Source organism: Rhinichthys klamathensis, unplaced genomic scaffold (genome assembly GCF_029890125.1).
Source record: "Rhinichthys klamathensis goyatoka isolate OS25496 unplaced genomic scaffold, OSU_Roscu_1.1 h1tg000703l_1, whole genome shotgun sequence".
NCBI classification, from domain to species: Eukaryota; Metazoa; Chordata; class Actinopteri; order Cypriniformes; family Leuciscidae; genus Rhinichthys; species Rhinichthys klamathensis.
The window spans coordinates 207,501-233,174 of NW_026607124.1; the positions used below are offsets into that span (position 1 = coordinate 207,501).

Sequence of the window (25,674 nt, forward strand, 5' to 3'; positions counted from 1 at the left end):
GAACTGTATATCGAATACTAACGTCAAACTAAAAATTATTCAGACACCAGATATCATTTTTGATATTGTTTCACTAGTGTGATCAGGACACTATAGTTAATTTATGTAAGTGAGGAGAGCAAAATAAAGTAAACTGTGGCATATTACACCTAAATATTCTTCATACAGTGACATTATACACATTTGGGAGCAAATATTATTGAGCTGATGATGTTTTGCTGAAGTGTGTTTTCTGTAATTGCTAATGCTCTTTTTACACACACACTGAACAACATGAAGCATTGCTTGGTCACTGGTTGAGCTAAACTGGTATTCTCTAATTGTGTAGTTAAATTTAACAGCTGACAGATATTCAACATAATTCATGTGTGAGTCTAACAGAAGGACGGACAAAACCTGTCAAATATCCACTGAGTTCTTGTCATGTTTTATTACCATTTTCTAAACTATAGCGAATAAACTGTGATAATGTGAAGGTGTCTGAATACATTTTGGTTTGACAGTAGCAAAAACAGTACGCTAAAAGATTAGCATGTCCGAATATGTAGGCTAGTATTAAAAAAAAAACAGTAGGCGAAAACAAAGTCCCCAGATGACATACTAGTTTGTGTATATTAATATGACAAATACACAGAAAAATGTCAAAATATCCTCGTAAACACACTCGGTTATGTCTTAAAGGAGAACTCCGGCGCAAAATGAACCTTTGGTCTAATTACACATTGGTACCTAGTCAACCGTTACCTGAGATTTGTTTTCATGATTATCGAATGTAAATAGTTTTATCTCTAAAAACAGTTTAGCCTATAAAGCTAGTATAACGCTAGTATATTGGGCATAGTGTAATGACAAATAAAAATCGCTTGTTAATACCACTAACAAGGCTCAAAATAGCCCCACACTAACACGGTAGCATAATGAGGGTCCCTACCTTCAAACCGAAGCATTGAGAACTTTGTCAGTGTCCAGACAGTTTAATACAGATGACTCAGTCAACAGTCAACTTCGCGTATACAGGCAGGAGCCATCTTGGAAATACAGTCTTTACCAGTCGATCTACGAACGCCGATCCAAGCCTGCTGTTCGCGCTCACCTTATCACAACTTATAGCTCGTTCACATCTCACCAGCGCACTTGGATCGGCGTTCGTAGATCGACTGGTAAAGACTGTATTTCAAAGATGGCTCCTGTCTGTATACGCGAAGTTGACTGTATGTTTAAAATATCTTCTTATTAAACTGTCTGGACACTGACAAAGTTCTCAATGCTTCGGTTTGAAGGTAGGGACCCTCATTATGCTACCGTGTTAGTGTGGGGCTATTTTCAGCCTTGTTAGTGGTATTAACAAGCGATTTTTATTTGTCATTACACTATGCCCAATATACTAGCGTTATACTAGCTTTATAGGCTAAACTGTTTTTAGAGATAAAACTATTAACATTCGATAATCATGAAAACAAATCTCAGATAACGGTTGACTAGGTAACAATGTGTAATTAGACCAAAGGTTCATTTTGCGCTGGAGTTCTCCTTTAAGTGAACGTAAACAGTTGAGAAATAAAACACACGTGTAACAGTATATTGGATCAGTGCAGCTCTTAAAGTGACAGTAGCCTAATATTCCCGCCGTCTCTGATAAAGTTAATCAAACAAAACACAAAGAGAAAATTCAACTTTTGTAATGTATATTTAAAAGTGCAGTGTTATTCTACATTTGATTAGTTTCTGTACCTGAAAATCTTAAAACACTATTTCAATTATATCTTTGTTCAGTTGTATTTATTTGTGCGATTGATCATTTTTATTTTATTTTACAGTGATTTTTGTTCATGATATTCAGCTACAATTAAATGTTTTGAAGTACGACTTAGCAAAAATGTGAATAATATCTAATTTTACACTATCGAAAGGTTTCCTGTTATTTTATTCAAACTACCCAATATTATACTATATACAGCGTACTTTTTAAACAAGGTAAATTAATAACCGACTTATTCTTACGCGATAATTTACTGAAATGGGGTTACAAAAAATCTTCATAAAAGATGGTAGCCAATAATAAAAGCTTTATGATTATTTTAGACTTACATTTAATAGTCTGAAAGTTACAGCTTGTTACATTGTAAAGGTCTGAGAGAGAGTGGAAAATAGTCTAATAATTATGATTGTATTTAAAGCAAGAAACCTTGACTAACATAACAAAATGGAATACAAATAATAAGACGCATAAGTGTAATTACAAAATGATCCCATTTACGGTGCATCGTTTAACTTACCAATTAAAATAGAATAAAACGAAGCATACATGAATATAATGATGTATAAGACAATAGTTAGTGTGTATAAGAGTTGAAACGAACCGTATTGACTTCAAAGCTGCACTTTCAATGAACAATAACAAACGCTTAAAGCTTATTGAAAGATCGAGTTTAGTTTGGTGTTTTTACGCGAAAATAAGCATCATTTTGTATCAAACAAACTCATTTTTAAAATGTTTACCCAACGTCCAGATCACGCTTGCCGCCGTCGCAGTTGTAATACGCATGCGCGACGAGTGATGCACTTCCTGTTCCTGTTATTTTGACACGCACAACTTTATTGATTAAAGCACAATAGCAATGCTACATTACAAGTGACTGTTTTTTCTTTAAAAAAGCACCGTGACTGTGCTTAAATCTAAAAGAAGAAAATGTGTACTTAAAAAAGAAAAATCAAATATTATTACCGCAATTAACATGAACATGGGTTTGTGATTATTATCATTATTTTAAAGACATTTCAAAACGTGCCCCTTAGCTATATTTTTGTGTACAGACGTTTTAAGTGGTAAAGCAGCGCCCTCTGTCGGCTACATGTGTTCAGCTCTTCCAGCGAATGGTTGTGTGCATAGAAATATACACATAGAATTCGTATTCGTGCTGTTGGGTCGTCCGCCATATTGGAACGGTCAAAACATCGGTGAACACTCGAGCAAGTTGACTGCGTCTGCAACCAGTTAGACAAGACGCATCGATTAATATCTATATAATAGACTTCAGTAGATGATTTTGCTAAACTAACACAATACAAGATAAAAGTGTCAACTAACATGACATTAAAAAGTCAACATTGAATTAAAACCTGTTAAGTCAACGCATATAAAAACACAAATCAAACACATTCTCACATGTGAAAGGTTATCCCATTTCATCAGGAATTTAAATCTCGGTGGTTTCACAACCATAGGCTACGCAAAGTTGTGGTATCATTGATTCTTACTCTTTTTTTTAATTGAACAAAGGTCGCAGGGAATGCATGTATCACAAAAACAAAAAAAGACAGGATAAGAAACTCAAGGTAAAGCAAGGCAATACAGTACATTTTCAAACAAGATACAGATAGTCTACTAAAAAATAATTCATAAAACATTTAAAGCAATAGAAAATAAAAATACAACACACGAATACAAATTAAATAGAAACTTTATAAATACATAAATAAAAAAAAGTAAAACAAATTATCATTAATTCTCCCTCTGAGTGACGACACGCTGACCATTCCAAGATGGCGGGTGCGCCGACGTCTCTGGAGAAGTTGAATTTGGAATCTACGTAGGTATTTCTATGGTTGTGTGTGTGTGTTTAGCATCAGACAGACACATTATTGCTTGATTCAGTTCATTCGCAGAGGAGCTACAGCAGTATGACTGACAGTCCGGATGAGAATTATCAGATCTGTTTGATGTCCTAAAATGCGCTTTTATGAGACGAAACTGCTGTCAAAGAGCTAAAAATGCGATTTAATGAGAAGGAGCTGGTGTTCCTGAGCCGCCAGCCGTCAGAGAGAGCGGCCGAGCTGGGCATGAGAGGCCCGAAGAAAGGAGACGGTAAGAGCCGGTCATTTCACTCACCATTATATGCTATCATAAATATTTATAACCATCTTTTTCTACGCCAGAAGACGCGAGAAAACTAGACGGAACTAGACTGTCCCCTTACGATCAATGTTGTGATTCGAAATAGCATTGTGGCGTACTACTGGTACTATTTCTGTCTTGTAAAGATATGACAGCAGTAATTAAAGTAGTATAGTATTCACATCACAGTACAGCAGCTTATATTTATTTGCTTGTAGTCACTTGTGCGTACGCCAACTGCGAGTCACGTGACCTTCACTACAGGCACTCTGATAGGTAGTTGCTGCTCATTTGCATAAAATTGATCTCTGTTCAACTTTTCGCCGTTCAATTGTTTAAAGCTGACGAACGCGATAAAAACATTGACAGCCAATTAGAAAACACCCGACTTTAAAGAGTCAACAAAAACTTATCGTCCGCCTGTGAGGGTGCTAATATAGGTAACGTTATATTTAGTTATCGGACAGCGATTTAATCGTTAGTAGGTGTTCCAACTGGACCAGTCGGCGAGTCACATGAACTCCAAACTTCTATTGTTGCCGAATTTGCATAAACTCGATCTCTGTTCAACTTTTAGCTTCAATTTGTCACTTTAAAATTGCCAACATTGAAAATTAAATGTATAACGAAGCTCTCATGATGCAATAATACTGGCCGGCAGGTTACGCAACAACTAGAACTTTCTCGTATTCTCGTAATAATCCACAAAGATGTCAGAATGCAACTAAACTACAATGCTCATAATCTTTTAAGCTGTTGCGATGTGACGACAACTAGACCGCTTTGTAATAATTAATGAGTGCGTTTCTACGCAATACGATAAAAAAATCTGACAGGAATTTAATAGCTTTCGGTCAATAGTACGTTAAAAAAAAGCGCCAGGAGGCGGCCGGATCATGTGACATCCACTACGTGTGCTCCCATTGGTTGTTGTTGCCAAGTTGATTACATAATCAAATCAGCGATTATGTCATCTCAAATCACCATCATTCACGATAAATGTTATAATCAATAATAATAAGCTTTATTTTATCTAGTGCCTCTGATTGTGTAAAATGAAGTTTTAAATGGTAAAAACTAATAAAAATATAAAAACCATGCATTATATTGACTAAACATGCTCTAAAAAGCCAATCTACTCAGTTTAATGTAAGATTATGACTGTGCCTCACTTGACTAGTTTGACCTAATTCTCTGTTTCACGCCACAGTTGTGAAGAAGCGCCTGGTGAAACTGATCGTTAATTTCCTGTTTTACTTCCGGACCGACGAGGACGAGGTGAGTGCGGTTTGAGCGTCTGCTCTGAATCTCAACGCCGCGGTCACATTCATTCAGTGTGCTTGTGTTTCAGCCCATCGGCGCTCTGCTGCTGGAACAGTGTCGCGTGGAGAGAGAAGACGATCATGCTTTCTCTATTGGTAAGAGTCGAAGATTCACACATTGTGCTTTTAATCTAAAAGGGCTGATGATCTCTGTATCGCGTCCTTTTACGACTCTTTAAAGAGAACCTATTATTTGTGCTCTACTAGAACAGGTTTTCCTGCTTGAATGTTGATTATTCTCCTCATATTCTCCATTGTTGCGGCTCCTCTCTTCCCAGTCTGTCAGTAACGCTCTGTTTACTTCCTGTCTCTGTGAAGCCCCTCCTCCTGAAAAGCACAATGTGCTCTGATTGGTCGGCTGGAGCAGTGTTTTGTGATTGGTCGAGTGCTTCGAGTGTGTTTGGGAAATGCCCCGCCCCTTTCCATAACCGCCAGTTTAACACACTACTAACTCAACCAGGCCCCGCCCCTTTATTCTGCGCATTAATTATTATAATGAGGAATATTGTGACGTGTTCGTTCCCGGGAGAAACTCGAGACTACAGTGGAGGCGTTTCAGGAGTTCAGGAACACTGACTCTGATATAGAGAAGAACTGGAGCTTCTTTATGATCAAACAGCAACACAGATGAACATGGAGAAAATAAAATTAAAATAAATGAATGTGACTCACTCACTGTTTCTTGCTTGTTTTCCAGTGTTCCTGGACGAGGCCGAGAGGAAGTATCTGTTTGAATGCGATTCTCAGGAACAGTGTGTTGAATGGATCGACGCCATCATTAAAGCCAGGTGTGTGACGCTGACATTACCCATCATCCTCTGCGTTTCATGATTTATAACCGTAATCTGCTTCTGTCTCACAGTTATGAATTCATGCGCAAGAACCTGATCTACTACCGCACAGAAATCCACCGACTGACTGGAAAGGTGAGGGAATCATTAATTAATGCAAATACCTCCTAGGTTTGTTACAATCATATACCACATATTAGAGCTGCACGATTTTGGTGTTTAAAACAGTGATCATGATTCTGAACAGACAACTAGACAAGATAACATGTTATTTACTAGAGTATCTGACAAAATGTTAATTATATTTAAAAAATATTGAATTAATTTGAATAAAAAATTTTAAATCATTTGAATGAATGATTCAATGACTCACTCATAAATCCTTCACTTGTTTAATTAACGGATGAATCAGCATTTTTTTTTTACGAATCTCTCGAGTGAATGATTCAATGACTCACTCATATATCCTTCACTTGTTTATTTACCGGATGAATCAGCGTTTTTGAATGAATGATTCAATGACTCACTCATTAATCCTTCACTTGTTTCATTACTGGATGAATCAGCTTTTTTGAACGAATCTCTCGAGTGAATGATTCAATGACTCACTCATAAATCCTTCACTTGTTTATTTACCGGATGAATCAGCGTTTTTGAATGAATGATTCAATGACTCACTCATAAATCCTTCACTTGTTTCATTACTGGTTGAATCAGCGTTTTTGAACGAATCTCTCGAGTGAATGATTCAATGATTCACTCATAAATCCTTCACTTGTTTCATTACTGGTTGAATCAGCGTTTTTGAACGAATCTCTCGAGTGAATGATTCAATGACTCACTCATAAATCCTTCACTTGTTTAATTACCGGATGAATCAGCGTTTTTGAATGAATGATTTAATGACTCACTTATAAATCCTTCACTTGTTTAATTACCAGTTGAATCAGTGTTTTTGAACGAATCTTTTGAATGAATGATTCAATGACTCACTCATAAATCATTCACGTGTTTCATTACCGGTTGAATCAGTGTTTTTGAACGAATCTTTTGAATTAATGATTCAATGACAAACACATTATTTAACACTTGTCGCCACCTACTGGTGTAACGATGTAATCGATACAATCTTTATTTAAAGTGTCAAGCTACTTTCAAATTGTGATTTACTTTATTTTGATCACTACTGTAGACATCAGTGTTTATATCCGAGCTATACACTTTTATTCCAGTACGTCTGTGATAATGAAGAAATAATGATACAAAACGTTTGTGAAGCTGTTCCATAAGACGTGTTTAATGGTGTGGTTTAATAGACACAGGCGAATCGTTGTCATTTAGGGATAAAGTCGTGGGTGTTTGAACGGAGATCTCCATCTTTGGACGATTAATCATAATATTGATGATGCTTTGATGTGATGTGTGCTTTCCCGCAGGATCCGCTAGAGCAGTATGGGATATCGGATGAAACGCGCTTCCAGGTCAACAGTGCTCTTCCTCTGCCTTCGCCTCCCACATGAACACACGAGTTTCACATGCAATCATCAGGTTTCTATGGAAGCTTGTTTCCGCCACAGAATGAAAAACAAAAAAAGGTAATTGCGACTTTTATCTCACAATTGCTGATATAAAGTCAGAATTGTGAGATATAAAGTCGCAATTGCGTGTTATAAAGTCAGAATTGCGTGATATAAAGTCAGAATTGCGAGATATAAAGTCGCAATTGCGTGTTATAAAGTTAGAATTGTGAGATATAAAGTCGCAATTGTGAGATATAAAGTCAGAATTGCGTGATATAAAGTCGCAATTGCGTGTTGTAAAGTCAGAATTGTGAGATATAAACTATTCTGAGGGGAAAAAAGTTTTTCCCTTAGAATTGGCCTGATAACTCGCAATTGCGAGTTTATATCTCACAATTCTGAGAAAATATGTCAGAATTTCGAGATATAAACTCGCAATTATGCGTTATAAAGTCAGAATTGCGAAATGTAAACTCGCAATTTTGAGAAAAAAAGTCAGAATTGTGAGATAAAGTCTCAATTCTCTTTTTTTCTCGCAATTGCGACTATTTCTCAGAATTGCGACTTTATTTCTCAGAATAGCGACTTTATATCTCGCAATTGCGACTTTATTTCTCAGAATTGTGACTTTATATCTCGCAATTGCGGCTTTATTTCTCAGAATTGCGGCATTATCTCTCGCAATTGTGACTATTTCTCAGAATTGCGACTTTATATCTCGCAATTGCGACTATTTCTCAGAATTGCGACTTTATATCTCGCAATTGCGACTTTATTTCTCAGAATTGCGACTTTATATCTCGCAATTGCGACTTTATTTCTCAGAATTGCGACTTTATATCTCGCAATTGCGACTTTATTTCTCAGAATTGCGACTATATCTCGCAATTGCGACTTTATTTCTCACAATTCTGACTTCATATCTCGCAATTTTGAGAGAAAAAGTCGCAATTATTTATTTATTTTTTTTATTCAGTGGCGGAAACAAGCTTCCATAGGTTTCTCTGCTGTTTCCCGTTTATGCTTGTTTTTTTTGTTTGTTTTTCCTCTTTTACAGTCTGCCAGTATCAGTCACTGTACATTCTGACCTCTATAATCGTTTTATTCTACAAATGCGTTATATTACTGTAATGAATGTCTGCTGAGTTTGAGCCAGTTGCAATTAAAGTTTCTTCCTAATATCACGGTCAATGTAAACGAGGACGGCAGGAACTGGGTCGTGCTTTTAAAAGCTGATTTCTGCACCTTTATTGCCTTTTACAATTGTGATGTTAAGAAGGTTTGTAGTTTTGTGTGTAGTCATGCATGCGTTATGTAGCTTCACCTAAAGTGCACTAAAAAGTTATTTTTTCTCTCTCCCAAAAGCACTGAAGCCATTCAGTCAATCTGACCTGTGACCTGTTTCACAAAAAAACAAGCCTAATGTGTATAGCGGTCTGAATTTACCACAAAATCACATTGAAAAATGTTAATTAAATGAAATATTTAATTATTTTTATGACAATAACCGCACTTACCCAGCAAATACTTCTCATAAATCTAATTTTCTTTACGATAATGCAGTCAGTCAGATCCTGTTCAGACACCATCAACATAAACTACTTTACAAATGCACAACACAATTTAATAATTTAATAAATGCAATAATTTGTCAATGCAAAAGCCTAAAAGTTGACTTTATTACCTAATGCATGGAACTCCTTGTTTTTTCCTTTTGATTTTGTGGTGACATTTGACTTGTTAACTTCACATGTGTTTAAACATCATTGCATTCAGTGTGTGTGACGGTAGCAGATTTAATTAATCTTGATTTAATCAATATGAGTGGATTTTTGTTGGGTTGTTTGTATTCGCCACAGTGAAATATGAGGAGCTGCTTTCCTTTTTATTTTAACCCTTCGTGCCTGTAACTTTCCATTTGTATAAGTGATGAAACTAGTATACAGTTTATAAAAGAGCATGAATGTGAGATTTATGAATGTTTTAAGCTTTTGATTTTTCTTTCATGCAATTGCAATGATTCCTTCTATAATTTAGATTTCATAATTTATAAATTTCAATCTTATTTTTTGTTAATAAATCCCTTTTAAAAGATACCAGTGCTTTTGATTTTATGCTGATTTTAACCACTAACAGTCAGACAGTATCATCCAATTCAAGGAAATGTTGATATGAATAAATATCTGCCAATGTGGTCAGAAAAAAATATCTTGTTTTTCCTTTGAATTAAGACTTTTTCTGACCGATGCTATTGTTTTAAGCACAAACTCACTTCATTTTGATAATTTTTGCATTAAACAAGACTTAATATCTTCAGTCATTCTGCTTGTCCAGTAAATGTATCTTGATTTAAGAATGTTTAGATGTTAAATACCACAAATTAGTCATTTTATGAACGCAACATTTCAAGGTCTAATGAGAAAGACTGAGAAAAGCTCACGAGAGGTGAAGAAACAAGTATTTTCAGAAAATTAAGAGAGCTCAAATATGACTGATATCTTATGTATCAATGCATGTGACTTATCTTTGCTTATTTTAGGATATTTAAATGAAATATGCAAGGGCTCTCTGATGAGCTTACATGAAGACTCAAGGAAAGGGCTTCACTTTCATGTTTTTTAACCAAATGTTGCATTAAAATGATTTGTGTAATTTTATCAAACAGGATGGATGTTTTTTAGAGCAACGCAAACACAAAACATTCAAACACAAAATTAATCAGATCCAATGACAACACTTACTGAAGTTTGTGCTTCTGATTCCCCCATTAATGATGTCACTTCCTGGAGGATGATGTCACTAAGGAAGTGCCTTTTGCTAGGTTTTTTTTATTTTATTATTATTGCTAGTCAGATTGTAATAAATAAACAATAATAATCACTTGCATATCAAAAAATGCACACTTGGATTATTGTAGAAAAAAAGCTCAGTGACCGACAAAAGTTTATGATACTAACATGTTTTGTTTATACCGTAGTGAATCTTCACGTATGAACACAACTTCGTGTGTCTATGTGGTGTTTTTAATCTGCTCTAAGACACACATGTGTAAGTTCATAAGTCGACAGCATTGCTGAGTATTTTCTGCTTAAAACTGCAGTGAACCAAAGACAGTCTCAAAAACACGGTTTGAAATCGCTGGTGTTTCTGACGTCACAAACGACCTTGTAACCAATCAGATCAACGTGTGATCGTCAACCAGTGGATCTCTGAGCTGAGCGAGTGAGTGGAGGCGGGGCTCAATTGCATATTCATAGAATCGCGAATACTAAATGAGGTGAGGGTGTTGAGTTACATTCAAGATAATTTAAGGAATTAAGTTTTTTTTAAGGAAAAAAACGTTTAAATAGGTCATTTTGTTGATTAATGATGAGTTTTAGTGATAAATTATTGACTACAGACTTTAACCAAAAACCCGTTCACTTCTGGACCAGATGTGATAAAATGCTAACTCGTTTCTGGGTTTTGTACAATAATACATAATCCCTGGCAGTTGCTAATTTTTAGGTGTACTGTCCCTTTAAGAGCGGCAGCGACTCGAGTCACTGTTGTTGAATGTGTAACTTACACACACGACACACACCCTGTTGAATTATTGACACAGACTCAGTCTCATTACTTTTAATAAGTGAGGGCTGGAGTCAGTCAAATGTCTCTTCACATGTTTTAAACTGTAGCGACTTTTATTCATGTTTCTGGTGTTATTGTGAACAATTCGTCAGTGCATGTTTTAATAAACGTTCATTCATCCTTACATTTGTTCTAAGTGAAAATGCAATGTTTCACATGCAAATACCACAAATGCAGAAGTAAAATGGGTTTGATCTACTGATCTGGGTACTGAAACTGCAAACACTTCCTTAATCGAGGTTTCCCGCACTAAAATTAGACTTATGCCATCAATAGGGTACAATCATGAGTTCACTTTGATGTCAATGTGCAAACTGTACATGAAACTGTATTTCTTCCCCTCAGATTGTTAAATAAACACCAAAACAACAAGCAACATGCTTTAACTGCTGGATCAACTGCTGGATTGATTTTCTTCACTTGCCGGTGCAACTGATGTGTAAAGTCTTCAACTGGATTATGGATAGAGAATTTTATTTGATGATGAGAAGTGTCTGTCTATATAGGCTATATAGTTGAAAAAATGTATGTCTATATACCCTTTGACTTGTAAGGGTACAATATGCTTTTGGTACTGCAGAAAAAGATGTTCTTTCTCAGTATTTCTGTCTTGTTTTCCAGCACAAATATCTAAACATGCTTAAATGCGAATGATGCCTGAGATTTTGAAACCCAAAAAAGTGTATCCATCCATCACAAACGTAATCCATGCGACTCCAGGCGTTAAAAAAGGCCTTCTGAAAGCGTTTTTTGTAAGAAAAATATCTATATTTATAACTTTTTATAAACTATAATCACTGGCTTCCGGTTATGACCGTACGTGAGTCTAGTTCCGGCGGAAGAGTGACCTCTGACCCGACACATGACGAGTGACCTCTGACCCGACACATGACGAGTGACCTCTGACCCGACGCATGACGAGTGACCTCTGACCCGACACATGACGAGTGACCTCTGACCCGACGAGTGACCTCTGACCCGACGCATGACGAGTGACCTCTGACCCGACACATGACGAGTGACCTCTGACCCGACGAGTGACCTCTGACCCGACGCATGACGAGTGACCTCTGACCTGACACATTCCGTATTGATGAACGTGGAAACACAGAGAGGATAGAGCAAAACAAAACACTGGTCACGGATTAGACAGCCTGTTCTCACGTGAATGTGTCTCTATAGCACGCATTGTGTATTATCGTGCAATTTATACGCGAAAATTTGTTTTTACGTGCATATGATACACAGTTTTCGCATGCATTTGATACGCAGTTCATTTGCATGTAATACACACGCACCCCACACCACTAATTCTACCCAAACATATAATAATCACGCACCCCACACCACTACTAAACCTACCCTAACCAACCCATGCGTATCCTATGCACGTAAAAACTCATTTTCGTGTATAAATTACACGATAAACACACTGCGTCCTATAGAGACGCATTTAGTGTGATCGGGTTGGATTAGAAGTCTAAAATAAGAAATTTGGAAGAGAAATATGGGGGGGAGCTTGAGTTTGCTTGAACCACGAGAAGCATCGGGTCAGAGGTCACTCTTTGGGTCAGGGGTCACTCTTTGGGTCAGAGGTAACTCGTCAAGTGTCGGGTCAGAGGTCACTCTTCGGGTTAGAGGTCACAGTCAAGCGTCGTGTCAGAGGTCACTCGTCATGCGTCGGATCAGAGGTTACTCTTCGGGTCAGAGGTCACTCGTCAAGCGTCGGGTCAGAGGTTACTCTTCGGGTCAGAGGTCACTCGTCAAGCGTCGGGTCAGAGGTGACTCTTCGGGTTAGAGGTCACTCGTCAAGCGTCGGGTCAGAGGTCACTCTTCGGGTTAGAGGTCACAGTCAAGCGTCGTGTCAGAGGTCACTCGTCATGCGTCGGATCAGAGGTTACTCTTCGGGTCAGAGGTCACTCGTCAAGCGTCGGGTTAGAGGTCACTCTTCGGGTTAGAGGTCACTCGTCATGCGTCAGATCAGAGGTTACTCTTCGGGTCATAGGTCACTCGTCAAGCGTCGGGTCAGAGGTCACTCTTCGGGTTAGAGGTCACTCGTCAAGCGTCAGGTCAGAGGTCATGCGTCGGATCAGAGGTTACTCTTCGGGTCAGAGGTCACTCGTCAAGCGTCGGGTCAGAGGTCACTCTTCGGGTTAGAGGTCACTCGTCAAGCGTCAGGTCAGAGGTCACTCGTCATGCGTCGGATCAGAGGTTACTCTTCGGGTCAGAGGTCACTCGTCAAGCGTCGGGTCAGAGGTCACTCTTCGGGTTAGAGGTCACTCTTCGGGTTAGAGGTCACTCGTCAAGCGTCGGGTCAGAGGTCACTCGTCATGCATCGGATCAGAGGTTACTCTTCGGGTCATAGGTCACTCGTCAAGCGTCGGGTCAGAGGTCACTCTTCGGGTTAGAAGTCACTCGTCAAGCGTCAGGTCAGAGGTCACTCGTCATGCGTCGGATCAGAGGTTACTCTTCGGGTCAGAGGTCACTCGTCAAGCGTCGGGTCAGAGGTCACTCTTCGGGTTAGAGGTCACTCGTCAAGCGTCAGGTCAGAGGTCACTCGTCATGCGTCGGATCAGAGGTTACTCTTCGGGTCATAGGTCACTCGTCAAGCGTCGGGTCAGAGGTCACTCGTCAAGCGTCGGGTCAGAGGTCACTCGTCAAGCGTCAAGTCAGAATTAGACTAGAACTAGACCTGGAACTAGACTTGCATATGGCCGTAACCGGAAGCCAGTGATTATAAAGTTATAAATATGGATATTTTTTCATTTTTGGGTGAACTGACCCTTTGAGGCTGGTTTTCTGAAACGTATGAATATTTAAATTTATTTTTCTGACCCCATTTCGATACATTTTCCAGACATACACTATATTGCCAAAAGTATTGGGACACCCCTCCAAATCCCCAAATGCAGGTGTTCCAATCACTTCCATGGCCACAGTTGTATAAATCAAGCACTAGGCATGCAGACGCTTCTACAAACATCTGTGAAAGAATGCGTCGCTCTCAGGAGCTCAGTGAACTCAAGCGAGATAGGTTGTGCAATAAGTCCATTCGTGAAGTTTCCACACTACTAAATATTCCACGGTCAACTGTTAGTGGTATTATAACAAAGTGGGAGCAATTGGGAACAACAGCAACTCAGCCATGAAGTGGTAGTTCACGTAAAATCCCACGGCGGGGTCAGCGCATGCTGAGGCTCACAGAAGTCGCCAACTTTCTGCAGAGTCAATAGCTTCAGACCTCCAAACTTCATGTGGCCTTTAGATTAGCTCAAGAACACTGAGCTTCATGGAATGGGTTTCCATGGCCGAGCACCTGCATCCAACCGCCACCGGACTCTAGAGCAGTGGACATGTGTTCTCTGTCTGGCAATCCGATGGACGAGTCTGGGTTTGGCCTTTTCCAGGAGAACGGTACTTGCCTGACTGCATTGTACCAAGTGTAAAGTTTGGTGGAGGGGGGATTATGGTGCGGGGTTGTTTTTCAGGGGTTGGGCTTGGCCTCTTAGTTCCAGTGAAAGGAACTCTTAACACTTCAGAATACCAAGACATTTTGGACAATTCCATGCTTCCAACTTTGTGGGAATAGTTTGAATGAATGAATCCAACAAATCCTGACCTCACAAATGTGCTTCTAGAAGAATGGTCAAAAATTCCCATAAACACACTCCTAAACCTTGTGGAAAGCCTTCCTAGAAGAGTTGAAGCAGCAAAGGGTGGGCCAACTCCATATTAAACCTTATGGATTAAGAATGGGATGTCATTAAAGTTCATGTGCATGTAAAGGCAGACGTCCCAAAACTTTTGCCAATACAGTGTAATGTCATCAGTCATTTTGCATCTCCAGTAAATGTGTCCCCAGACAGCAACATAGTGTCGGCCCAGATCCAGCCTACATCAGGTAAGCGTTGAATCCTCACGTACCGGATGTGGACCGGATCCTGACCGACACTATGTTGCCGTCTAGATCTTGATTTTTTAGAATATTTGGATATTTGTTCTTGTTTTAAGCACAAACTCACTTCATTTCGATATATTTTCCAAGACTAAACACCTTCAGACATTATGCGTCTCCAGTAAATGTATCCTGATTTAAGAATGTTTGGATATTTGTGCTGGAAAACAAGACAGAAATCTACTTTTTTCCCAACTCAGGTCACCATTCGCACTCGAGTGATGAACAGCGCGGCGGCGGCGTCTTCGAACTCCTGCGCGTCCATGACGGGATTATCCTGCTGGTTCCCGGGATGAGCCTCCGCCATGGCCTTCGCCACTTTACCAGGAGAGATCTTGGCACTGGCCTCCAGGTACCGGCCCACATCGTCCCCATCCGCCGCCTCCAGTGCCTCCCGGAGCGTCTCCAGCACCGCCTGACCCAGCGCTCTCTCCGCCGGCCGGTCCGAAGCGCTCGCCACCGACCCGTACAGGCACTGGGAGGCCCGGATGTAGTCGGAGAACACGGAGCAGGTCAGAACGCCCTGCCGGAAGAGCTCGAAGGGCACGGACTCGTGGTCGTGGCACTGGACGCGGCGCAGGAGCGGAGCCGTGGTCGAGCCGGAGAGTCCGCCTTCGCTGCACAGGCACCGGAGCATCTCGGTGTAGAGACGCCCGCGGACCCCGACGACACCGGCACCGCGATCACGGGTCAGGAGATTGAACGCCGTGCGCGTGTTACTGTTGAACGCTGATCTGCAGGGAAAGACAGAATCAAGAGCTTAAACTAAGGGTACGCTTACACGACAACGATGTGCTTAAAACGGAGACCTTTTTCCTTTGAGTTTTCTGCATAAACCATACGGGGGTTTCGCACCAGATAGTTCTAGGAAATAACCACCAGGGTGTTTCCCCGAGAACTAATGGTTCCGCTAGGAACGTTTTCCCCTAGTGACGTGAGCCACGCCTGTTGTTGAGACTTTTATTTTGACGGCGCCGAGAACGCCAGAGCTCGCATTCTCCGTGTTCATAAGTTTACGATCCGTCTAACAGTCCTGTCTAATACGTTATTAGATAGAACTGTTATACATATAAAGTAGACAATAATGAAGAGTTATTAGTGTATGTCGAGTGTTATTGAGTAGAAATACATAATCATGTTTCTCTCGGTCTCCTCAAAGTTGTGTTGGAGTTTCTTCTAAGCGTAAAGATTAAGAGCTCCAACTATCACTGTTTACCTGTTCGTAGAGTTCGTTTCTGGAGTAAATATATTGGCTATAATCGGTGTGTTTACACACCCTTTTTAATAATGGCAGGTGCTGGTGTTGCGCGTGGGTTCGGCCAATCCGCGAACACTAACGTCACGGATAGTTCCTATAACGCTGGTTTAGACTGACTCTGGAGTGGGAGTAAATTAGTTCCTTCAAAAGGACTTCCTAGAACTCAAATCGTTCCTAGTTCCTGCGGTGCCAACAGGCCAAAATCCGGGAACTTCCGCGAATAGTTCTAGGAACTATGAAAATGTTCCTCCGGGGCGAAAGCCTCTATTGTCAAAATGATCCCCATTCACACGGATCCGCTAAAACGACAAAAACGCTGTATTCTGCTGCCAGGCCAGTAGATGGCGATGAAACACTATAGTTTGAACACGTGATACTCATGTGCATGATGTCATCGTCTTCAGAGATTGGCGTTTTTGTTGTTTTCACGGAGACCGTTTTCAAAAACTTGCACTTTGAAACCTGTTTTCAAAACGTAGTGTTTTCAGGCGCCCAAAACGCTGTTTTCGTGTAAACAAACGGTCAAAACGCATAAAAAGTTTTACGTTTTTAGTTGAAAACAGTGTCGTGTAAACACTGAATCTCAACAAGAGGTGTTTCCCGTACAACGACGTAATTCGGAGAAAAAAAAAAAAAGAGTACGATGAATCATTGAAGAAATCAACTTGCTTTCCATTTTAGTGAGGGCATCTGAGAACTATTTTAATTCGTTCCTGAATATAATAAACAAAGCAGAGGATTTAAAAAATCTACATTTATGTATAAAGTATTTTGCCAATAATATAATGTTACTAATCAAATCAAATAACATACAAAAATCATTGGTTATCCCATACATTATATTTTGTAAGGTGAAAGTGAATGTCACTGCGTTTTTTTGTTGTTGTTTTTTGTAAGAAAAGAAACAGCACTGCATTGAATACATTAACATAAAATGAAAAAAAAAGTAATAAAAAAATAAGTTTTTTTTTAAAGTTACGTGGGTTTTCAGCAGTAATAAGAGAGTGATTACTTGTTTGAGACACCCTTTATTTTTTAACTTTTTTTTTAATTATTATTGTGATTCAAGTTTTACTTACAAAATGTGTAAAAGAAAGGGGGGGAAAGAGAGTGAATGACGCCAGACCTCTGTGAGTGATGCGCCAGACTCAGGTTCCAGAGCGCGCGACTCACGGCCTGGTGCTCCGGGCCTGCGTCATCATCCTGCGCCGAGAGATGCGCGAAGTGTTCGGCCAGGAACCCGACGGGATCGCGCGGCCTGGACTCCAACAGTGTGAGCAGAGAAGATCCGAGAAGCGCGCTCACGCCAGACTCACACGCGAACGCGCCGTCGCGCTCACAGCTGCCCGATATCGCGACGCCCGCGCGACGCTTGTCCCCCATCTTAAAATATCATCCAGTGCGCTTTAGATCATCGCATTTGCATATAAAAACATAAATGATCTCCAGCAACGGTCTGATTCGGCAGCCACACCAACAGTCCAAATACAGTTGCTATGGACACATGATGATGACGCAGTAGATCAGCTGACCACAGCGTGTGTACCTGATCTTCCCGCAGGTGGCGCTTTTATGTAATAAATAAATAAGTACTATTAAATCAGAATATTAGCACCCGACTAGTAGCTAAATCAGGGGGTTTCAATCTTTTAGATGCATCAATGTTTTATAAACACTCATAAGCTCAAACTTACTTTATTTTGATACAGTTTTCATCAAACAAGACAGCTAATAGTCATTTTGCTTCTCCAGTAAATGTATCTTGATGTAAGAATGCTTATATTTGTACAAGACAAACATTCTGAGGACCAAAATAGAATTCATCAGATCCACTGACATCATACTGAAGTTTTTTTGTTTGTGTTTCTGTTCTGTAATTGTTGTTAAATCAATAAAGAAAAAAAAACTTACTGAAGTTTGTGCTTCTGATTTCCCCCCATTAATGATGTCACTTCCTGGAGGATGATGTCATTATTAAGAAGTGCCTTTTGTTAGTTTCTCGTTTTTTTTATTATTGCCCGTCAGATTATAATCAATAAACATGATGATAATAATCACTTGCATATCAAAATATGTATAACAATTTGTTGAACTATATTGAAGCTTGTTATAAAATAAATTGGTAAAAGGTATGGCCTTTTTATCTCACAATTCTGACTTTTTTTCTAATCTCGTAATAACTCTAAAATTGCAAGTTTATACATCACAATTCAGAGGAAAAAAGTTAGAATTGTGAAATTAAAAAAACTCAACTTTTTATTTTTATTCTGTGGCGGAAACAAGCTTTCATAATTGAACAGATATAAAACAAATATAAATTAAACAGAAATAAAGTAAAAGTCTTTCATTTGTTAAAGGAGTTTTACACTAAAAACTAACATTAACTGTAAATCAATGATCAATTACAACAATATGCACAAGAAAATGTTTTATTTGGAAAAAGTTCAGTTAGAGAAATAAACTCACTCTCAGAAGAAAAAGTTATATATAAGTTTTCTATTAAATTTTAATTACATTTTATGAACTCATAAACATACTTTATCACTATTGGAAATATTACTGAAAGCTCATTTTATGAGATATCAGCTCAAATTTGTTTAGTTCAGTTTTAGAGTAAAACGTGTTTAAAAATAGTATTTTGAGGCTTGATAATAAACATAATCATATCAGCAATAATCTGCCAGCTGTCGTCTTTAAAACTTATAAAACTTGTATAATTTAATATTTTGTATTTTTAGGTAAGAATAAGTGGATTATAACTGTTGCATACATATAATTTAGTACCATAAATCCCCTAAAAAAACACAAAATATTAAATTAAAAAAACATTATCAAACTAAAATATAGTACATTCATTTAATTAAATTAAAAAATATCAGTAATTTTTGAGTGCCATGTGAGAAGAACCAGATGATTAATATGCACTTTAATCATTTAAGACATTTCTTTATTGAACATTTTACTGAAAACACACGAGTAAATGATGGCAGATGATAATAATTTCTTTAATTAGCTCATTGTTTCTGCCTAAAAATGAATGATGCACTTCTGAGACACAGTCACCTCTGATATCGACACATGCATTTCTGTAAAGCTGCTTTAAAACGGTATTGTGAAAAGCCTTATACAAATAAATGAATTGAATTGAATAGATGCTGATTTTTAGGTCCCTTTCAAAGCACTGATATTTGTTCCCTTACACGTATGATATGTAAGGCATAATCCATGGCTGTGCATTAAATGATTTTATAGTTAAGTATTCTAAATGCATCGAGCCATGCGATCGATTAATTAACCTAGCCGTTTATTTCTAAACATAATTAACCAAGGGTCCAAAAAACAATTGATTTTACTAAACATAAGAACTACTTACTTCTGTCAAATCCACAATAAAAGTACATAAAATAAACAATGTCTGAAATCTCGTATCTCGCAATGTCCCTCCATGATCTACGCATGCGCATGTTGTGTTTTAGGCTCGATCGAGATGCTTTACATTAAAGATATGCGATCTACTATTTACTAGTGTTTACTAATGTTTTGTGGAGTTACAAACCAAAACGTGGCGCAAAAGCATCGTAGGCTATACTGTTTACGTGAGCATTTTTCATACAAATACTTGATATAGTTTGGTCTCTAACAGAAACAAAACACGCGTGTTGTATTCGGCTAGTTCAACGATATATGACACAACTCTATCTGTTATGGAATATGATTTTAACAGATTTTCATGTAAAGCGTTTTTTTTTTTTCATGCTATGAAAATCGAGCAGTTTTAATATGTCAGAAAATTAAAAGCATGGTCATATTCCCTATATTGACTGTAAAGCCAAGCATCTACGCTTTAAAACGACAGCTATGTTGTGCTGGTTAAGCAAGTGATTGTTCAGTAACATGATGAGTTAGTAGTGACACACCCCCGCTTCGGATTTAAGAGGTTATGGTTAAGGATTAATCATTAATTGATGGAACAACTATGGGAATTTATGTAAATTGACATCCCTAATTCAAATCTTTAAAGTCCTCCTGTAGTCAATAATCGTGGCTCTTAAAACTCATCTTTGATCACCAAAAATACAACCGTTTTTTTTCCTTGAAAATTTTTTCCTTTGTGCCTTAAAATATCTTGAATGTAACTCGACACCCTCGCCTCATTTAGTATGCAAGGTTCTATGAATATGCAAATGAGCCCCGCCTCCACTCACTCACTCAGCTCAGAGATCCACTGGTTGACGATCACACGTTGATCTGATTGGTTACAAGGTCGTTTGTGACGTCAGAAACACCAGCGATTTCAAACCGTGTTTTTGAGACTGTCTTTGGTTCACTGCAGTTTTAAGCAGAAAATACTCAGCAATGCTGTCGACTTATGAACTTACACATGGTGTGTCTTAAAGCGTATTAAAAACACCACATAGACGTCAGTTACGGCTCGTTAGATCTAGCATTCTGCCTGCTTTAAATCAGAAAGAGATAAAGTAGTGCTGTAATATTACATTTATTTTAATTAATTATCAAGAGAGAGAGAGATGTGTGTGTTAGTTACCTGCATCTGTGCAGCGCCTCTGTCCACTAACAATAACGCTGCGAGTTTAATTACTTCAAAAACAGCGGTCACCCCCCCCCCCCCCCCCCCCCCCCCCGTAGTGGAGAAATGTTAGAAATTCAGTAGCGAAGAAGCTATTTTATTAATAAAAGTTTCAGATCTCTGTGTCTCTGTGTGTGCAGCGCGACCTGCGATCTCTGTGTGTTAGACGTCGTGTGACGTATGTGTGTGTGTGGCTTAACTGAAAAGCAGCGTATTGATATAAAACTGGCTGGAACTACCTGTGTGGTTTTAGTAGACACCTTCCGGCCAATCAGAATTGAGTATTCAGACAGACCATGATAAAAATGCATTTAAACAGTCCATTGTCATGTTTAATCAATGAAATTTTAAATTAATATAATTTTTCAAAATTTTAAGTCAATATGGAATCTTGCTTTCGGCACGGAATAATGAATAAAAAGGTAATTGCGACTTTTTATCTCACAATTCTGTCTTTTTATTTCAGAATTGCGTGATATAGTCGCAATTGTGTGTTATAAAGTCAGAATTGTGTGATAAAGTCACAATTGTGTGTAAAAAAGTCGCAATTGTGTGATAAAGGCGCAATTGTGTGTAATAAAGTCACAATTGTGTGTAATAAAGTCGCAATTGTGTGTTATAAAGTCGCAATTGTGTGTTATAAAGTCGCAATTGTGTGATAAAGTCGAAATTGTGTGTTATAAAGTCAAAATTGTGTGATATAGTCGCAATTGTGTGTAATAAAGTCGCAATTGTGTGATAAAGTCGCAATTGTGTGATAAAGTCGCAATTGTGTGTTATAAAGTCAAAATTGTGTGATAGTCGCAATTGTGTGTAATAAAGTCGCAATTGTGTGATAATGTCGCAATTGTGTGTAATAAAGTCGCAATTGTGTGATAAAGTCGCAATTGTCTGTAATAAAGTCGCAATTGTGTGTAATAAAGTCGCAATTGTGTGTAATAAAGTCGCAATTGTGTGTTATAAAGTCAAAATTGTGTGATAGTCGCAATTGTGTGTAATAAAGTCGCAATTGTGTGATAATGTCGCAATTGTGTGTAATAAAGTCGCAATTGTGTGATAGAGTCGCAATTGTGTGTAATAAAGTCGCAATAGTGTGATAAAGTCGCAATTGTGTGATAAAGTCGGAATTTTGTGATAAAGTCACAATTGTGTGTAATAAAGTCGCAATTGTGTGATAAAGTCACAATTGTGTGTAATAATGTCAAAATTGTGTGATAGTCGCAATTGTGTGTAATAAAGTCACAATTGTGTGATAAAGTCGCAATTGTGTGTAATAAAGTCGCAATTGTGTGATAAAGTCGCAATTGTGTGTAATAAAGTCGCAATAGTGTGATAAAGTCGCAATTGTGTGATAAAGTCGCAATTGTGTGTAATAAAGTCGCAATAGTGTGATAAAGTCGCAATTGTGTGATAAAGTCGCAATTGTGTGATAAAGTCGCAATTGTGTGATTAAGTCGCAATTGTGTGTTATAAAGTCAAAATTGTGTGATAAAGTCGCAATTGTGTGCAGTAGCGGTTTTAGGCACGGGCGAACCGGGCAGTCGCCCGGGGCGGCATTTTCTCATGTCACATGGGGGGCGGCACGAGGAGTTAAAAAAAATCCTCTGCGCCGCGAAGCGGTTTTCTATTTTCTATCATTTCAATTCAATCATTGGCAATGGCGCCCCTGCTTGCTGAGAAGGTGCCGTGCACAGAAGTTATGTCAAAGTTGGTCTCTTGATTGGAGGTAACTCACCAAGGGGCCGTTCACATATCGCGTCTTTTGTGCGCTCGAGTTCGTTATTTCAAATGCAGGCGCACGGGAAGCGCGCTCATTATTGAAGCGACGCGCAAATTAAAAAAAAAAACTTTTCAGTATGGGGGTGCACCCAAACACGTGGGTGTTTTTCTCTTCTCCGTAAATAAATCTTATAGCAGAGCTACAGCAAGCGTTTGTCTGTGGTGGAAATCCATTAGCTACTAAAACTTCTTTGTCGTTGGTTGTCGAGAGAGCGCAGTGCATGGTTGCATAGCAACGACAGACGCCATGGGAAAATCGGACCGAATTTGACTAATAAAAGATAAGCTAATGTGCATTGTAAATGTCAGTAATTTATCTTTTTTTAAATCATTCTTTTTATAAAAATAATTTAAAGGCTGAACTATGTGAGGTTTATCTTTTTATAAAACTTTTTTTTTTCAAAACTTTATTTGAACGTGTACATGTTAGTAGAAAAAATAAAAGACACTCTTTTAAAATCTGGCCATCATCTTTAATGTTATTAACTTGGTGAATTGATTTCATTGTGTATTAGTAGGCCTACTTTTGAACAAGATTCTGTGTTTAACCGTGATCATTTTGGTCACTATATTCATGAAATGAAATTTTCATACCATTTCATCTCTAGTTATGATTAACTAAAATCAACTATAGGCTAATTATGTGTTTTTACAGTAGCCTATAATATGCAAAGTACAATTTTCTATAAAAAAATTATCTCTGATTCTGTTCTTTTCTCTGACATTTAAGGGTGACATAGGCCTACAAAAGCTATTTTGGTCTAAAACAGTTTGGATAGTTGTTAATATGAGAGTTTGTTATGAGACATTATTTAAGAGATTTAAGTATTGTGTTACTACATAGGTAGCTCTCGGCCACTTTCACTTTTAAAAACACTATTTCGTGAAAAAAAGTATGCATAATGCATAGAATTCGAGGCAGTAACCGATGAGCTAATGGTTCCTCCCTGAAAGTTAGATTAAAGCAATAGTTTAATAACTGGATTCTCTTAACTGTTTTTCAAATGAACAATATGTGATTTTACTGTGGGTTATTTGTGTTGGTGGGGGGCGCTCGAAGAGGGTCTCGCCCTGGGTGTAATTCAATGTAGAACCGCCACTGATTGTGTGTTATAAAGTCGCAATTGTGTGTTATAAAGTCAGAATTGTGTGTTATAAAGTCGCAATTGTGTGTTATAAAGTCGCAATTGTGTGTTATAAAGTCGCAATTGTGTGTTATAAAGTCGCAATTGTGTGTTATAAAGTCGCAATTGTGTGTAATAAAGTCGCAATTGTGTGATAAAGTCGCAAGTGTGTGTAATAAAGTCGCAATTGTGTGATAGTCAAAATTGTGTGATAGTCGCAATTGTGTGTAATAAAGTCGCAATAGTGTGATAAAGTCGCAATTGTGTGATAAAGTCGCAATTGTGTGTTATAAAGTCAAAATTGTGTGATAAAGTCGCAATGTGTTATAAAGTCGCAATTGTGTGATATAAAGTCGCAATTGTGTGTTATAAAGTCGCAATTGTGTGGTAAAGTCGCAATTGTGTGATAAAGTCGCAATTGTGTGTTATAAAGTCAAAATTGTGTGATAAAGTCGCAATGTGTTATAAAGTCGCAATTGTGTGATATAAAGTCGCAATTGTGTGTTATAAAGTCGCAATTGTGTGTTATAAAGTCGCAATTGTGTGTTATAAAGTCGCAATTGTGTGTTATAAAGTCGCAATTGTGTGTAATAAAGTCGCAATTGTGTGATAAAGTCGCAATTGTGTGATAGTCAAAATTGTGTGATAGTCGCAATTGTGTGTAATAAAGTCGCAATTGTGTGATAAAGTCGCAATTGTGTGTAATAAAGTCGCAATTGTGTGATAGTCAAAATTGTGTGATAGTCGCAATTGTGTGTAATAAAGTCGCAATTGTGTGATAAAGTCGCAATAGTGTGATAAAGTCGCAATTGTGTGATAAAGTCGCAATAGTGTGATAAAATCGCAATTGTGTGTAATAAAGTCGCAATTGTGTGTTATAAAGTCGCAATTGTGTGTTATAAAGTCGCAATTGTGTGTTATAAAGTCGCAATTGTGTGTTATAAAGTCGCAATTGTGTGTTATAAAGTCGCAATTGTGTGTTATAAAGTCGCAATTGTGTGTTATAAAGTCGCAATTGTGTGATATAAAGTCGCAATTGTGTGTTATAAAGTCGCAATTGTGTGTTATAAAGTCGCAATTGTGTGTTATAAAGTCGCAATTGTGTGTTATAAAGTCGCAATTGTGTGTAATAAAGTCGCAATTGTGTGATAAAGTCGCAATTGTGTGATAGTCAAAATTGTGTGATAGTCGCAATTGTGTGTAATAAAGTCGCAATTGTGTGATAAAGTCGCAATTGTGTGTAATAAAGTCGCAATTGTGTGATAGTCAAAATTGTGTGATAGTCGCAATTGTGTGTAATAAAGTCGCAATTGTGTGATAAAGTCGCAATAGTGTGATAAAGTCGCAATTGTGTGATAAAGTCGCAATAGTGTGATAAAGTCGCAATTGTGTGATAAAGTCGCAATTGTGTGAAATAAAGTCGCAATTGTGTGATAGTCAAAATTGTGTGATAGTCGCAATTGTGTGTAATAAAGTCGCAATTGTGTGTAATAAAGTCGCAATAGTGTGATAAAGTCGCAATTGTGTGATAAAGTCGCAATAGTGTGATAAAGTCGCAATTGTGTGATAAAGTCGCAATTGTGTGTAATAAAGTCGCAATTGTGTGTTATAAAGTCAAAATTGTGTGATAAAGTCGCAATGTGTGATAAAGTCGCAATTGTGTGTTATAAAGTCGCAATTGTGTGTTATAAAGTCGCAATTGTGTGTTATAAAGTCAGAATTGTGTGTTATAAAGTCGCAATTGTGTGTTATAAAGTCGCAATTCTGTGTTATAAAGTCAGAATTGTGTGATATAGTCGCAATTGCGAGATA

At 38.0% G+C, this 25,674-nt stretch overlaps 3 protein-coding genes across 4 annotated transcripts in view; 1 reads left to right on the forward strand and 2 right to left on the reverse strand.

The window, feature by feature from the left end:
• sf3a2 (splicing factor 3a, subunit 2) overlaps positions 1–2,583 on the reverse strand; it is a 16,535-nt gene extending 13,952 nt beyond the window's left edge. Inside the window, exon 1 of the mRNA XM_056242164.1 lies at positions 2,500–2,583. The gene's annotated coding sequence lies outside the window, so the exon portion shown is untranslated. The remainder of the gene's footprint in view (positions 1–2,499) is intronic.
• Positions 2,584–3,642: 1,059 nt separating this feature from the next.
• Positions 3,643–25,674, forward strand: plekhj1 (pleckstrin homology domain containing, family J member 1). 2 transcript variants are annotated; one of them, XM_056242169.1, is made up of 7 exons: positions 3,643–3,865; positions 5,106–5,173; positions 5,247–5,313; positions 5,915–6,005; positions 6,080–6,143; positions 7,445–7,603; positions 25,659–25,674. In XM_056242169.1, the coding sequence occupies exons 1-6, from the start codon at positions 3,772–3,774 to the stop codon at positions 7,526–7,528; spliced, it is 468 nt and encodes a 155-aa protein (XP_056098144.1). In that variant the 5' UTR covers positions 3,643–3,771; the 3' UTR covers positions 7,529–7,603; positions 25,659–25,674. The 2 variants fall into 2 exon arrangements, with proteins under 2 accessions (XP_056098144.1, XP_056098143.1); XM_056242168.1 differs by lacking the exon at positions 25,659–25,674 and adding an exon at positions 7,705–7,971.
• Positions 15,309–17,898, reverse strand: tpgs1 (tubulin polyglutamylase complex subunit 1). The gene is made up of 2 exons (XM_056242166.1): positions 17,498–17,898; positions 15,309–15,847 (listed from the first exon to the last, which is right to left on the reverse strand). Exons 1-2 carry the CDS (start codon positions 17,752–17,754, stop codon positions 15,310–15,312), a joined length of 795 nt encoding a protein of 264 aa, XP_056098141.1. The 5' UTR covers positions 17,755–17,898; the 3' UTR covers position 15,309.

Coding starts and splice junctions, on each gene's coding strand:
- plekhj1 (XM_056242169.1), top strand. CDS start 3,772: ATGCGATTTAATGAGAAGGAGCTGGTGTTCCTGAGCCGCCAGCCGTCA. Junction 3,866..5,105: donor AGGCCCGAAGAAAGGAGACG/GTAAGAGCCGGT, acceptor TTCACGCCACAG/TTGTGAAGAAGCGCCTGGTG. Junction 5,314..5,914: donor CGATCATGCTTTCTCTATTG/GTAAGAGTCGAA, acceptor CTTGTTTTCCAG/TGTTCCTGGACGAGGCCGAG.
- tpgs1 (XM_056242166.1), bottom strand. CDS start 17,754: ATGGGGGACAAGCGTCGCGCGGGCGTCGCGATATCGGGCAGCTGTGAG. Junction 15,848..17,497: donor CTGGCGCATCACTCACAGAG/GTCTGGCGTCAT, acceptor CTTTCCCTGCAG/ATCAGCGTTCAACAGTAACA.